The sequence below is a fragment of the Narcine bancroftii genome, chromosome 9, assembly GCF_036971445.1.
Source record: "Narcine bancroftii isolate sNarBan1 chromosome 9, sNarBan1.hap1, whole genome shotgun sequence".
Classification (NCBI taxonomy): domain Eukaryota; kingdom Metazoa; phylum Chordata; class Chondrichthyes; order Torpediniformes; family Narcinidae; genus Narcine; species Narcine bancroftii.
Window position 1 is genome coordinate 19369568 of NC_091477.1, and position 13021 is coordinate 19382588.

The 13021-nt window shown below is 38.8% G+C and overlaps 1 protein-coding gene across 1 annotated transcript in view; it reads left to right on the plus strand.

Moving 5' to 3' along the window:
- LOC138743524 (organic cation/carnitine transporter 2-like) overlaps nt 1-3938 on the plus strand; it is a 50493-nt gene extending 46555 nt beyond the window's left edge. Inside the window, exons 9-10 of the mRNA XM_069899017.1 lie at nt 378-513; nt 3869-3938. Of these exons, the coding sequence (XP_069755118.1) occupies nt 378-513; nt 3869-3938 (206 nt within the window). The remainder of the gene's footprint in view (nt 1-377; nt 514-3868) is intronic.
- The last annotated feature ends 9083 nt before the right edge of the window (nt 3939-13021 follow it).

The following is a 13021-nucleotide window of genomic DNA, read 5'->3' on the forward strand; positions in this document are numbered from 1 at the left end:
ATTAGTGTAAACGGCTGGGTGATTGTCAGCATGATCTAGAAGGGCTGAAGGGTTTATTTATGTGTTTAAGTGCTGCACATCTCTCTGACTCTTACATGTTGGGAGGCTGAATGTACTCAACAACAAAATGGCAGTATGTGGACTTGACCATGTAATTATCCATCAAAATTTCAGACCAGTTCTCAAATTAATCATTGGAAAAAAACATTATATTTTACAGAAAAATGTTGACTTACAAAAATAGACACAAATTCATTTGAAAAATGGAAATTAAAAAGAATCTGTACAAATAGTATTTTACAACAATGTGCAATGCTCCAATATGGATTCTAAGGTCTTCATCTTACTAGAAAAACTATCTTTTTTTTTTCCCATAGGCATCCATCAGGAGTTTTTGCCTTATATTCTAATAGGAAGCTTTACAGCATTATCAGGAATTCTAGTGTTGTTACTACCTGAAACGTTCAATCATCCTCTCCCAGACACCATTGAACAGATGCAAAATATCAAGATGTAAGTTGTAATAATGGTCTTTTTTTTTCTCATTTCTCTGTTCAGACAGGAGATCATATAAATATAATAGTTGCCAGAAAATTGTAATAGCAGGTGATTTTAATTTTCCACATATTGATTGGGACTCCACACTGTAAGGGCTGGATGGATTAGTGTTTGTAGAAGTGTTCAGGGAAGTTCCCTTAATCAATTTCATATCTATGCTTCCTACCTCAGATCCCAGAGAAATCTGGCAGTGCACTATCTCCATCATACAGCAATATCATTCCAGCCCACTTCCTCCAGTATAATTTATCTACTGCCTCAAGACTACTAATTCTGGCTTGATGCAGTCCTGGATGTTGTGCAAGTAAATTTCAGCTGCTGGTCTCACACAATCAAGCAGACGTTTTCCATCTCCAGTATTTTAATTATTCATAATAAGTAGTCAATACTTTTTAATTTTCCACCTAATAAGTTAACATTGATTTTTCTGATGAACCATTGAAGGTCCAGTTTCCTTTTCTATCTTTGACATGCACTATATATTTGGTGAATGGAATTCTTCACTATAGAATTTGTTGACATACCACCTGATACTAATGAAGTAATAACAGTCTTGAGTGATATCCATGTATCCATCCATGGAATGTGTTGGGAAAGTTTTAGTTAACATTCATTCTTTCTCACAACACTTTTTATTTGACAACAGATTCAGATGTCGAGGTGTGCCCAAAAATCACTTTTGTACTTTTAAGAAAAATAAACTTGAAGACTGTAGTCAAAGGATGGAGGAAATTTAAACAACAACTGACCTGCAGCAAAGCAAAAACGGACAATCAAATTACATTGTAATCATTTACAATAGATGTAAAATTGCAATTAAAACACACATGGATCACAGAACTATACAAATCAACAGAATATTGAATAATCACTGGCGTGAAGCATGATTGGCTCTGAAAAATTGCAGATGCTGCCTGATCCACTGTGTTCTTCTAGCAGATTTTTTACTGCATAATTTATTTTTTTTTTCACTTTCACAATTTTACAACAGAAAAACTTGCTCATAATTTGGACTGAAATACATTATCAGGTGATTTTGATAAAGGTAAAGATTCCATTATTGTCATGTAATACTACATTTAGAATTTAACATACATGAAATTCTTTAACTTTGTCTAGAGTCATCATTTTTGTTAAGTGCCCCTCACAGAAATGAGGCTCCAGCAAACAACAAACTCTTAACCCCTGGTTTACAAGACTAGTGTTCACTACAGAGCTATCAGAGCAATTAATATAAGAACATGCCAACTTTTCAGATGTCTACAGTTTAGAGGTTGGATACATTTAAAAATTGCCTCAGGATAACTACTTCACTCAGAAGATATGTGGGTAGATGCAATGAGCTTCCAGTAGAGGCTGTAAAATAGGCATGAGATGACATCGAGAAGACATTTGGACAGGTGTATGGATAGGAAAGCTCTGGTCAGATATGGGCCAAATGCAGGCAAATGGGACCAGCTCCAGTTGACAACTTGGTCAAGTTGGCATGGACAAGTTGGGCTCAAGGGCCATTTTCCATGCTTTATATCTCAATAAGCATTGATATTAATAAACACATTGTGCATGTCTCAATCCCTGTCATGGTTGGTGCACAAATTGATACCATCACAGAGGTAAAGAATCTTAGAGCAATAGCACCACCCATTAATTCTATGTGATCCGGAAGAATATTTTATTTCCAGTTGATCCCACAAAAACAAATGAGCAAGTTAGCATCAAACCTCATTGTGGTGGAACATGGTACTGCAGACGTGTCCTCACTTGGCTGGGCAGGGTGGCCCACCTTCTGTACCTGTAGCTCCTCCCCATAAGATCCCCTAATAAAGGCCGTAAGCTCTAGTCTCCTCCCTCATACCTGCCTTGGACTTGAACATGCAGCCTATAGAGGCATGTCTGTGTCTTCTGATCAATAAAGCTTTTGACTCTTCATGTCTGCAAGTGGTCATTGATTGCACCACACTCATCTCTTTTGGGATTGCTTAGAAAACGCTCTGCACATACTTCAAACTAAAAATGGAGACATGTTCTTAAGATGCTGGTTTATCTATTAAAGAGTCTGTTCCATAAAACTACATTAAGCTACTCTACATTAGTTCCAATTTCCACCCTTTTCCCCATATCCCTTGATGCCCTCACTAATGAGATACTTGTCTATTTCTTGTTTAAATACTCCCAGTGATCTGCCTTCCACTGCCATATGCGGCAGCGAGTTCCACAGATCCACGACCCTCTAGCTAAAGAAGTTCTTTCTAATCTCTTTTATATGGACAGCCTCTAATTTTCAGACTATGACCCCTTGACCTTGATTCACCCACCAAGGGAAACATCTTACCCGCTTCCACCCTATCTAAACCTTTCAAAATACGATAAGCCTCTATGAGATCTCCTCTCATTCTCCTATACTCCGATGAATACAACCCAAGAGCTGCCAAACGCTCCTCGTACGCTAGCCCTTGCATTCCAGGAATCATCCTAGTAAATCTTCTCTGCACCCTCTCCATCAACATCACATCCTTTCTAAGATAGGGGGCCCAAAACTGCATACAATACCTCAAATGAGGCCTCACCAGTGCCCCATAGAGTCTCATCAACACATCTTTATTCTTGGACACAATTCCTCTTGAAATAAATGCCAACATAGCATTTGCTTTCTTCACTACCAATTTCACCTGGTCATTAATTTTTAGGTTTTCTTGCACGAGGACACCCAGGTCCCTTTGTGCATCCAAGATCTGAATTTTCACCCCATCCAAATAATATTCTGCCTGTTTGTTTCCACTACCAAAGTGTACAACTGTACATTTCTCTATGTTGAATCTCATCTGCCATAATTTTGCCCAGTCTCCTAATATGTCTATATTCTTCTGCCACTATACAGTTTCCACTACACTTCCTACTCTGCCACCTATCTTGGTGTCATCCACACATTTGGCCACAAAACCATTTATACCACAATCCAAATCATTAATATAAATTGTAAACAGCAGCGGCCCCAAGACCGACACCTGTGGAACACCACTAGTTACAGGCAGCCATTCAGAATGAGAACCCTTAATTCCAACCCTTTGCTTCCTCTCTATCAGCCACTTCTCTATCCTGTTTAATAACTTCCCTGTAATTCCATGGGCCCTCATCTTATTTAGCAGCCCAATATGCGGCACCTTTGAAAATCTAAATAGATAACATCCACAGCCTCTCATTTGTCTATTCTACTTGAGAATTCTTCAAAAAATTCTAATAGGTTGGTCAGGCAGGATCTACCCTTTAAAAATCCATGCTTACTTGGACCTATCCTGTCATGCATCTCTAGGTATTTCATCACCTCATCCTTGAGAATTGACTCTAATATCTTCCCAACTGACGACAGACTAATTGCCTAATAGTTTCCTTTTTTCTGTCTCCCACCTTTCTTAAACAGTGGAATCACATTTGCAACCTTCCAATCCTTTCGAATCTCCCCAGAGTCTATCGATTTCTGGAAGATCATCACCAATGGATCTACAATCTCCAAAGCCACCTCTTTCAAAACCCACAGATGCACCTCATCTGGCTCGAGAGATTTATCCATCTTTAATCTGTTTAGTTTGCCTAGCACAATTTCTCTAGTAACCGTAATGGAATCTAACTCTACTCTCTGAAGCCTCTGCCTGTCCGGGAAATTACTAACATCTTCCACTGTGAAGACAGTTGCAAAATATTGATTAAGCTCCTCTGCCATCTCTTTATAACCCATCACAATTTCCCCAGCATTGTTTTCTATCGGTCGCATGTCAACATGTGTCTCTCTCTTATTTCTTATATATTTGCAAAAGCTCTTAGTATCGTTTTTAATATTGTTAGCTAATCTCCTTTCATAGCTCATCTTTCCAAATTACATTTTTTGTCTCTTTCTATACTTGTCGAAAGGAATCCCAGTCCTCTGATTTCCCACTAATTCTCACTTCCTTGTATGCCCTCTCCTTTGCTTTTAACCTTCACGTCTTTTGTTAGGCACAATGGTATCATCTTTCCTTGGACAAATTTCTTTTTCCTTGGAATATATCTATGCTGCATGCCTTTTATTACTTGCAAAAATATCTTCCAGTCGTGCTCTGATCCTCCAGTTAGTTTGCCTTCCCAGTTTATTTGACTCACTTCCTTTCTCATGCCACTGTAATTTCCTTTATTACACTGAAAAAATGATACACCTGATAATTTTTTTCCTTTTCAAATTTTAAATTAAATTGAACCATGTTATGATCGCTGCTTCCTAGAGGTTCTATGACCTTTAACTCCCTAACGACCTCGGGTTCATTGCACATGACCCAATCCAAAACTGCAGATCCCTGGTGGGTTTCACAACATGCTGTTCAAAAAAGCTCTCTCTTATGTTTTCTACAAACTCTCTCTCCTGGCTTCCAGAATTTTCCTGTTTTTCCCAATCCCCTTACATGTTAAAATCCCCCATAATTATTTTGATATTATCCTTGTGGCATGTCCTCTGTATTTCCTGCTGTACCTCATTATCCACTTCCCAGCTATTATTTGGGGGCCTGCATATAACTTTTAAGGGTCTTTTTACCCTTGATCTTTCTTAATTCAACCCATAATGTTTCTATCTCTTTTAACTCTATGTCCCTTCTGTCTATTGATTTAATGCCCTTTTTGATCATCAGTGCCTCCCCTCCTCCTCTACCCACATGCCTATCTTTCCTATAGACTGTGTATCCATGGATATTTAGCACCCAATCACACCCCTCATTGAGCCACATTTCAGTAATGGCTACAAAGAAATACTTTTTCATTTAAATCTGAGCTACCAGGTCATTCACTTTGTTTCTAAGGCTAGGTGCATTAAAATATAGTGCCCTTAAACCTGATACCAAATTTATATGTACTGTTCTCTTTTTGTAGAGTAGTTTCTCCTGCCTGCTCACCTGCCTTTTCTTTCTGTTGTTATTGAGTAACTCTTCACTATTTATTTCTCTCCCTCATGTAATTACCTGTCTCCCTATTGTCCTATTCTCTGCACTCTCATTTTGAATTCCCTCCCCCTACCAAATTAGTTTAAACCCTCCCCAACAGCTCTAGCAAACCCTCTTGCCAGGATACTGGTCCCCTTCCAGTTTAAGTGCAGCCCATCCTTGTTATTGAGGTCTGACCTTCCCCAGAAGTGATCCCAATGATCCAGGAATCTGAAGCCCTGCGCTCTGCACCAATTGCTTAGTCACAGATTCATCAGCCATATCTTTCCATTAGAACCCTGTCTAGCGCGTGGCACAGGCAGCAATCCGGAGATTACCACCCTCGAGGTGAAACAGATAATAAGGATCCCAATCCCCATTGGAAAATAGTAACACCTTAATGCAACCAACAGAGGTGAAAATTGACCCATACAAATTATATTCACACTCAAGTTTCTCCTGAGAGATTTTTTTTTTATGATGAGCCAAACAATTTCATTTGATAGTGTTTGCTTTCGGTGAGGGAAGATGCTCCTCCCTCACTCACCCAGCTGAAATCCCAATTCTTATTGCTGAAATAAAATGTTGAATATATTATTCTGTTAAATACATGGAGAAAAGGGTTAAAAACAATATCTGTAAATTAGGACACATACTTCTGAATAGTAGCTCAGTACCATGAAAAAATGAGTAAAGGTTGAGAAAGGAATCCTGACTGAAATACCATTTAGAGATAATAACTTGACAATTATAAAAAAAGTTGAAGAAGTAATCCATTTCAAACAGGCACCACGAAGAGTGTGGTAACCTGCCTAAATAATTATCAACCACTGGCACTCACATCAATAGTGATGAGGTGTTTTGAAAGGGTGATATTAAAGCATATCAGTTCCTGTCTGAGCATTAACATGGATCCATTCCAATTTGCCTATTGTAACAATAGGCCTAAGGCAGATGTCAACTCATTGGCTCTACATAAAGCCCTGGAGCACCTAGACAGCAAAGATGCAGGCATAGAATGCTATTTATTGACTACAGTTTGTCATTTAACACCATCATCCACTCAAAATTCATCCGCAAACATCATGACCTTGGACTCAACACCCCATTGTGTAATTGGATCCTGGATTTCCTCACCACAGTGAGGATTGGTATAAACATCTCCTCCACAACTCTTCCACTTCTTTTACATTCTCATTTTCATTTTAAACCTTGGAATGTTCCACCGCCAGTCTTAACCTTCCGTCACTTATTTTATTGTAATGGTTGGAACATTGCTGTTCCATGTTCTGCAATTTGACCTCACCCATTATTTTTCTGTTCATTTATGATTCAATAGACAACATTGTTTCTTACTGGGATGTTAGGCTTGCAGACGTTGACTCTCTGTGGTGTGCAGTGCCACATACTGACTTTCAAAGGGGGATAGGTTTCAAAGACACTGGCTCTCACTGGGGTACAATTCCACAAACTTACAGTCAATGACTGTCACACAATATTTACTGGAATACGAATTCCATGGACTCTGATTCACATGACTCCACATATGGAGATATTAGAATCCCTCTGCCACAATTATACTCATAACCAATATAAGGTAGAGTGTTGCATCAAATTGTGCTCAGGCCTGAAACATCAAAAAGGCTGTTGATGTTTCAGGCCTGAGCCCTACTGCAGGGAAGCAAAGATCAGGCAGATACGTGAATAAACAGTGAGAGGGAGAGGAGAAGGAGAAGTAATACAGAGCAACAAGTAAAAGACAAGAGATTGATATAGGTGGAAGGGTAGAAATGAAAGAATATGAGCTGATAGGTGGAGAAGGTAAAGGGCTATGAAAGATAGCTCTGAAAGGAAGGGGATGCATACCTGGAGGAAGGGAGACATGGAGATAAGGAAAAGCGAGAGTCCGTTTGTGGTGGGGGAATTACTGAAATTGGAACTCAATACTGATGCCCTCCAGTTGATGTCATCACCATGGACATCACTTACTACCCCTCCAGCCTCTGCATCAATATATTATCTCCAATTTCCACCATGGACCACAGGATCCCACCATCAGACAACTTTTTCCCTCCCTGATTTCCATAGGCATTTCTCCCTCCATATCTCCCTCATCTACTTATTTCTTCCCACAAATTCCCTTCCCCCTAATTGGTACCTACCCCAGTGGCTGTAAGAAGTGCTACACTTGCACTGATCCCTCACCACTTTTCAGGGCCCCAAAGTGTCCAAGTAAAGCAACACTTCACCTGTGAATCTGTTAGGGTCATTTACTGGATGCTCCTGATGTAGCCTCCTCCACATCCCACTTCAGAAAGACTGGACAAAGACTGGGAGATTGCTTTGATGAGCACCTTCACTCTGTCCTCTACCACAACAAAGATCTCCCAGTGAGTCACCTGTAGTGTGAATAAAAGCTCTCATGACTGGAGGGAGAACAAATACTTTTATTAGCTTATAACTAAGGGTAGGGTAGTCTTTAGAAGGGTTCTGGGTTTAGGCAGGAAACCAGAGTTATAAGTGAGCAGATGGGGGTGGAGCCAGAAGGTGGGGCCGGCCATCAGCACAACACATTACCTGTGAATCCCAATTCACTGCATTCACCCTTTTCTGTAAAATTTAGGGTCTTCACAGTCACTATGCAGTTGCTGAGTTGGTGAGGTTTGTTCTAATCTAGACCATCGAGGATAGGTCCCCAGAGACTCCATACTCTTCACTCAAGTGGCCCCTGCCATCCTGGGTTGTCCTGCATGGGTAACCTAACATCGACCTGGTGGCATGGCAAGATGGCCGCCCTCCTTCCTCCGATGATGATGGCACTGAGTTTGAATTTGGGTCATGGCATGATGGCCACTGAGCCTTTTTGTACTGGTTCATCACTGCTACCCTCCGTCAGCGTGTTGCGCACCAAGTGGGTTCAGGTGAATTCAGTGCAGATTACTTGGGGCTGGAATCAGATCTGGGAGCAGTACAGGCCCCTTACATGACAAACCCTCACCCATTGCCCTTTCTTGCCACAGCTGCAACACTGGGCAACGAGATGAAGGATGCTGGCTCTTGCTGCAGAAAGAGCACTGCCTAGCATGGGAAGCGGCACCCATTAGGGCTGGGGTAGCAGGAGCAGCCGGTCCTTGGAAGGGATCACCTGGGCAAGCGAGCTCACTGGCTTCAATGTCAGCGTTCTCGAGCTTGGCCTGTTCCAGCAATTTGGCCAGCTCAATGTGGCTAATTTTGATTCCTTTGGAGGATCCAAATTTCTCCCATAAAAGTCATGCAAAAACAATTTGATTTGATAATAACAGAAAAGTGTATGGGTTGGTATTTGATACCTCTCTTTCCTTCCCTCAAATGAAAGATAATGATTCAATTCATAACAATTATTCACTTTCTTAATACCTTTCTGATACCAAATCTTAATAAGTTGATTATTAATCGTAAAGGAAAAAGCTTATTCTGATACAAAGGAGTATATCTAGATATTTTACCTTGAGTACCAATTTCCTTATTCACTTTCTCACATATTCCTATCAAATGAGACAATATTGGTGACTTATGCAAATATAACAACTTTTCATTCCATTTATATACAAATTGATCCCTTCTATTTCATTAATTCATTTTAACTCTATATCTGTCCATATTAACAAATTATCAGAATCAAACATTCTATTAATAAATTTTAATTGATCAGCTTTATAATAATTTTGAAAATTTGGGAGTTGGTTGTTAACCTCCTAATTCATATTTCCACGTTAATTTTCTGAGTAGCTTCCCTTATCATTTTACCTTCCCATAAAAAATTTCTCACTACTGCATTCAAGGGGGGCATGCAAGATGGTGTAGAGACTAGACGTGTAATCTCGACCTCTCTGGCCGGACTTTTAAGTACCTGTTTTTAACCCTTTGTTTTCAAGTTTAAACTTTTAAAATTTTAGTCTAAAGTATTAAGGAACTATTATGGCCATTAATGGTAAAAAGATTAAACCTCAAGTGCAGAAGAAATTACATTTTTGGAATGTTGAAGATTTAGGGCCTAAACGGCTTGCTACACCCTCAGGTTTAATTTCTTCAGTGCCTAAACCACAAAGATTGCCTGTGGGAGCTGAAAAAGAATGACTACTACTCACCAAGAGAAGGACATCGCTGGAATTACCCATTCTCAGGAGGAAGGTGCATGTGCCCATGAAGTGGATCCCGATTCTGGCAGCCTGCCAACTTTAACGGAGGGAGCACGCAGGAAGATGACTCCATTGTTTGAAATGACTCAGGCAATGTTCCAACCTGAAGAACTCGATCTTATCTGTGAGTTTTTGAAACAACAGCGAGTTGCGGGGGGAGACCCGCATCAACCCCCTGAAGAAGTCGGGGTGCCGTCGCTGGGAGTCCAGACCCGCAGTAGAACCGTTAAACTGCCTGTTGTTGAGATGCAGCAGGAGTTGCAGTGCCCTGGTTCTGCCACTACGTCAGAGAAAGCAGGGCTGAGCTTTTCTGAGCAACTATATAAGCAGTTAAATGCTGTCATTCAGCCTATAATGCAAGAGCTGGCTCAAATGAATGTTAGTATAAGGTCAGAATTTAATACAGTTAAAGCACGTGTGGAAGCATCTTGTGAAGATTTTTAAAAATTTCAGTCTGCTTTTTTGGAATGTAATCAGCTAGTGGCTTCTAATACAGAAAAAGTGTTGAAGGTTGAAAAATCCGTTATAGAATTGCAAGAACATGAGAAGGAGTTAGAGAAGAAAATAGACTATTTGGAGAATCAAAGTAGAAAGAATAATGTGAAATTTGTTGGTTTGCCAGAAGGTATGGAAGGACAAGATCCTCTTCATTTTTTCAAAGAATGGATCCCACAAGTATTGGGACAAGAATTTTTCTCTGGAGGCTTGGTATTGGAAAGAGCTCATAGAGCTTTAAGAAGAACATCTCAACCTGGTCAATCACTGAGACCTGTGATAATTCGATGTTTGAATTATTTGGACAGAGAAGCAATACTTTGTCTAGCAGTGCAAAATGTGAGACAACGATAGGCTCCATTATTGATTCAGAATAGTGGAGTTTTTTTAAATCCAGATTTGAGTCAAGAGGTTATTCAGCGTCGGTGTCGATTTAACCCAGTTAAAGAAGTTTTGTGGCGTAAAGGCTATAAGTCTACTTTTCGCTATCCGGCAATGTTGAAGGTGTTCTATGGAGACTTTCAATCTTGGTTTTTTGAGAATGATCATGAAGCAATTATTTTTGGTGATTCATTGCCAGATGCAAGAGGACAAAGACGTAGTCCACCATTGTCTCCTAAAGAAAAATATGGTTGTTCTGGAAATGGAAGAAATGGCAGAAATGGGAGAAATGGGAATGGAAAGAGTCCAACTTCTCTGGAAATGAGGTCTCCGAGTTTGGAATCTCTTGGATGAATAGAAGAACTTTCTTATTCTTACTTTATTTTTTATGTCATTATGATATTTTGATGTTACTCTTTGTTTGTCTGGGGAGGGAGAGATTGGCTCTGAGTTCAGCCACTGGTGGGTTATCCACACCCAAGTTTTGTTTAGGGTTTACTACCTTTTGGTAGTTTTTTTGGGGGGGTTTCTTTTTTTTTCTTTTTTTCTTATTAATTTTTCTTTATTTTTTTATTTTAATTTTTATTTTATTTAGTCTTTAATTTGTGGGTTTTTTTCTCCTATTGGAGAGCCTATTTGATTTGAGTTTTTATATAATGATATTATTAGTTCTTAGTAATATTAGTAGATATGTCAAAGTTGCGGTTTGCTACTTTTAATGTTCGAGATTTAAACAGTCCGATTAAGCATAAGCGCATTTTGGCGTATATTAAGAAAATGAAAATTGATGTTGCTTTTTTACAAGAAACACGTCTGAATGTCAAAGAAAGTATGAAATTGAAGAGGGACTGGATAGGGCATGTATATTCTTCTTCATTTAATTCCAGGGCTCAAGGTGTAGCAATTTTGATACATAAGAATTTATCTTTTGAATTACAATCAATGGAGGAAAAGGCACGATGTATTCTTAAATTAAATTGTAAGATTTTTAGTGAATTTTGGACTTTACTTAATATTTATGCCCCAAATGTAGATGGTGAAACATTTATTTCTGATGCATTTTTATATTTGGGTCAGGCTAATGATTATGTTTTAGTTGGTGATGATTTTAATTGTGTTTTGGATCCTTTATTAGATAAATTTCTGAAGAAAGTTAAGAAATCTAAAATGGCAGTTCAGGTTCAAGCATTGATGAAAGATTTTAATTTAGTGGATATTTGGAGACATCTTAATCCGACAGAGAAGGATTTCTCCTTTTATTCAACTAGACATGAATCGTTTTCAAGGATTGACTTTTTTTTAATATCGGCACATTTACAGGGGAAAATACAACAAGCGGAATATAAAAGTAGGGTGATTTCAGATAATTCTTTGTTATATTTTATATATGCAACCTCTGAGAAAATTACCGTGCATCTTGGCGCCTCACAGTTCGGCGGGCAGCAACCTCCTTTGAAGAAGACCACAGAGCCCACCTCACTGACAAAAGGCAAAGGAGGAAAAACCCAACACCCAACCCCAACCCACCAATTTTCCCCTGCAACCGCTGCAACCGTGTCTGCCTGTCCCGCATCGGACTTGTCAGCCACAAACGAGCCTGCAGCTGACGTGGACATTTACCCCCTCCATAAATCTTTGTCCGCGAAGCCAAGCCAAAGAAAGAATTAAAAATACGGAATTTATTGATTTTTTGAAAAAACAAATTAAATTTTTTTTAATAAAATTCTAATTCTTTTCAAAGTAAGTTTGTATTATGAGATGCTATGAAAGCTTATTTGAGAGGACAAATAATTAGTTATACTTCTAAAATAAAAAAAAGAACCGATTAAATCAGAATCTTGACTTAGAGAAACGGATTGGTGAGTTAGAAAAGGAATTTCAGAAAGATGCTACAGAAGATCAGAAAATAGAATTGTCTAGGTTGAAACTGGAACATAATACTCTACAATCTTATCAATTTGAATGTATGATTAATAGGACTAAACAATGATATTATGAATGGGGAGAGAAAGCACATAAGGTATTGGCATTGCAATTAAAGAAAGAACAGGTTTCGAGGACTATTAATGCTGTTAGACAGAATTCGCTTATCACTTATAAATCTCATGAGATTAATGATGAATTTTGTTCATTTTATAAAAAGTTATATACATCGGATGGAAAACAAGAAAATGAATCGATTGATTTTTTTTAATCACAGTTGAATTTACCAACATTAGAGGATGTAGATATACAGGAGTTGGAAGCAGCATTTACTGACTCGGAAATTAAAATGGCTATGATGGAAATGCCGAATGGTAAATAGCCTGGTGATGATGGATTTTCGGTCGAATTTTATAACATTTTTTATGATGACTTCTCTACAGTGTTTGGAGATGTATTACGCCAGGTTGGAGAACATTATGAATTGCCTGTGTCTTATTCTAGTGCTTTAATTACAGTAATTCCAAAGAAAGACAGAGATGC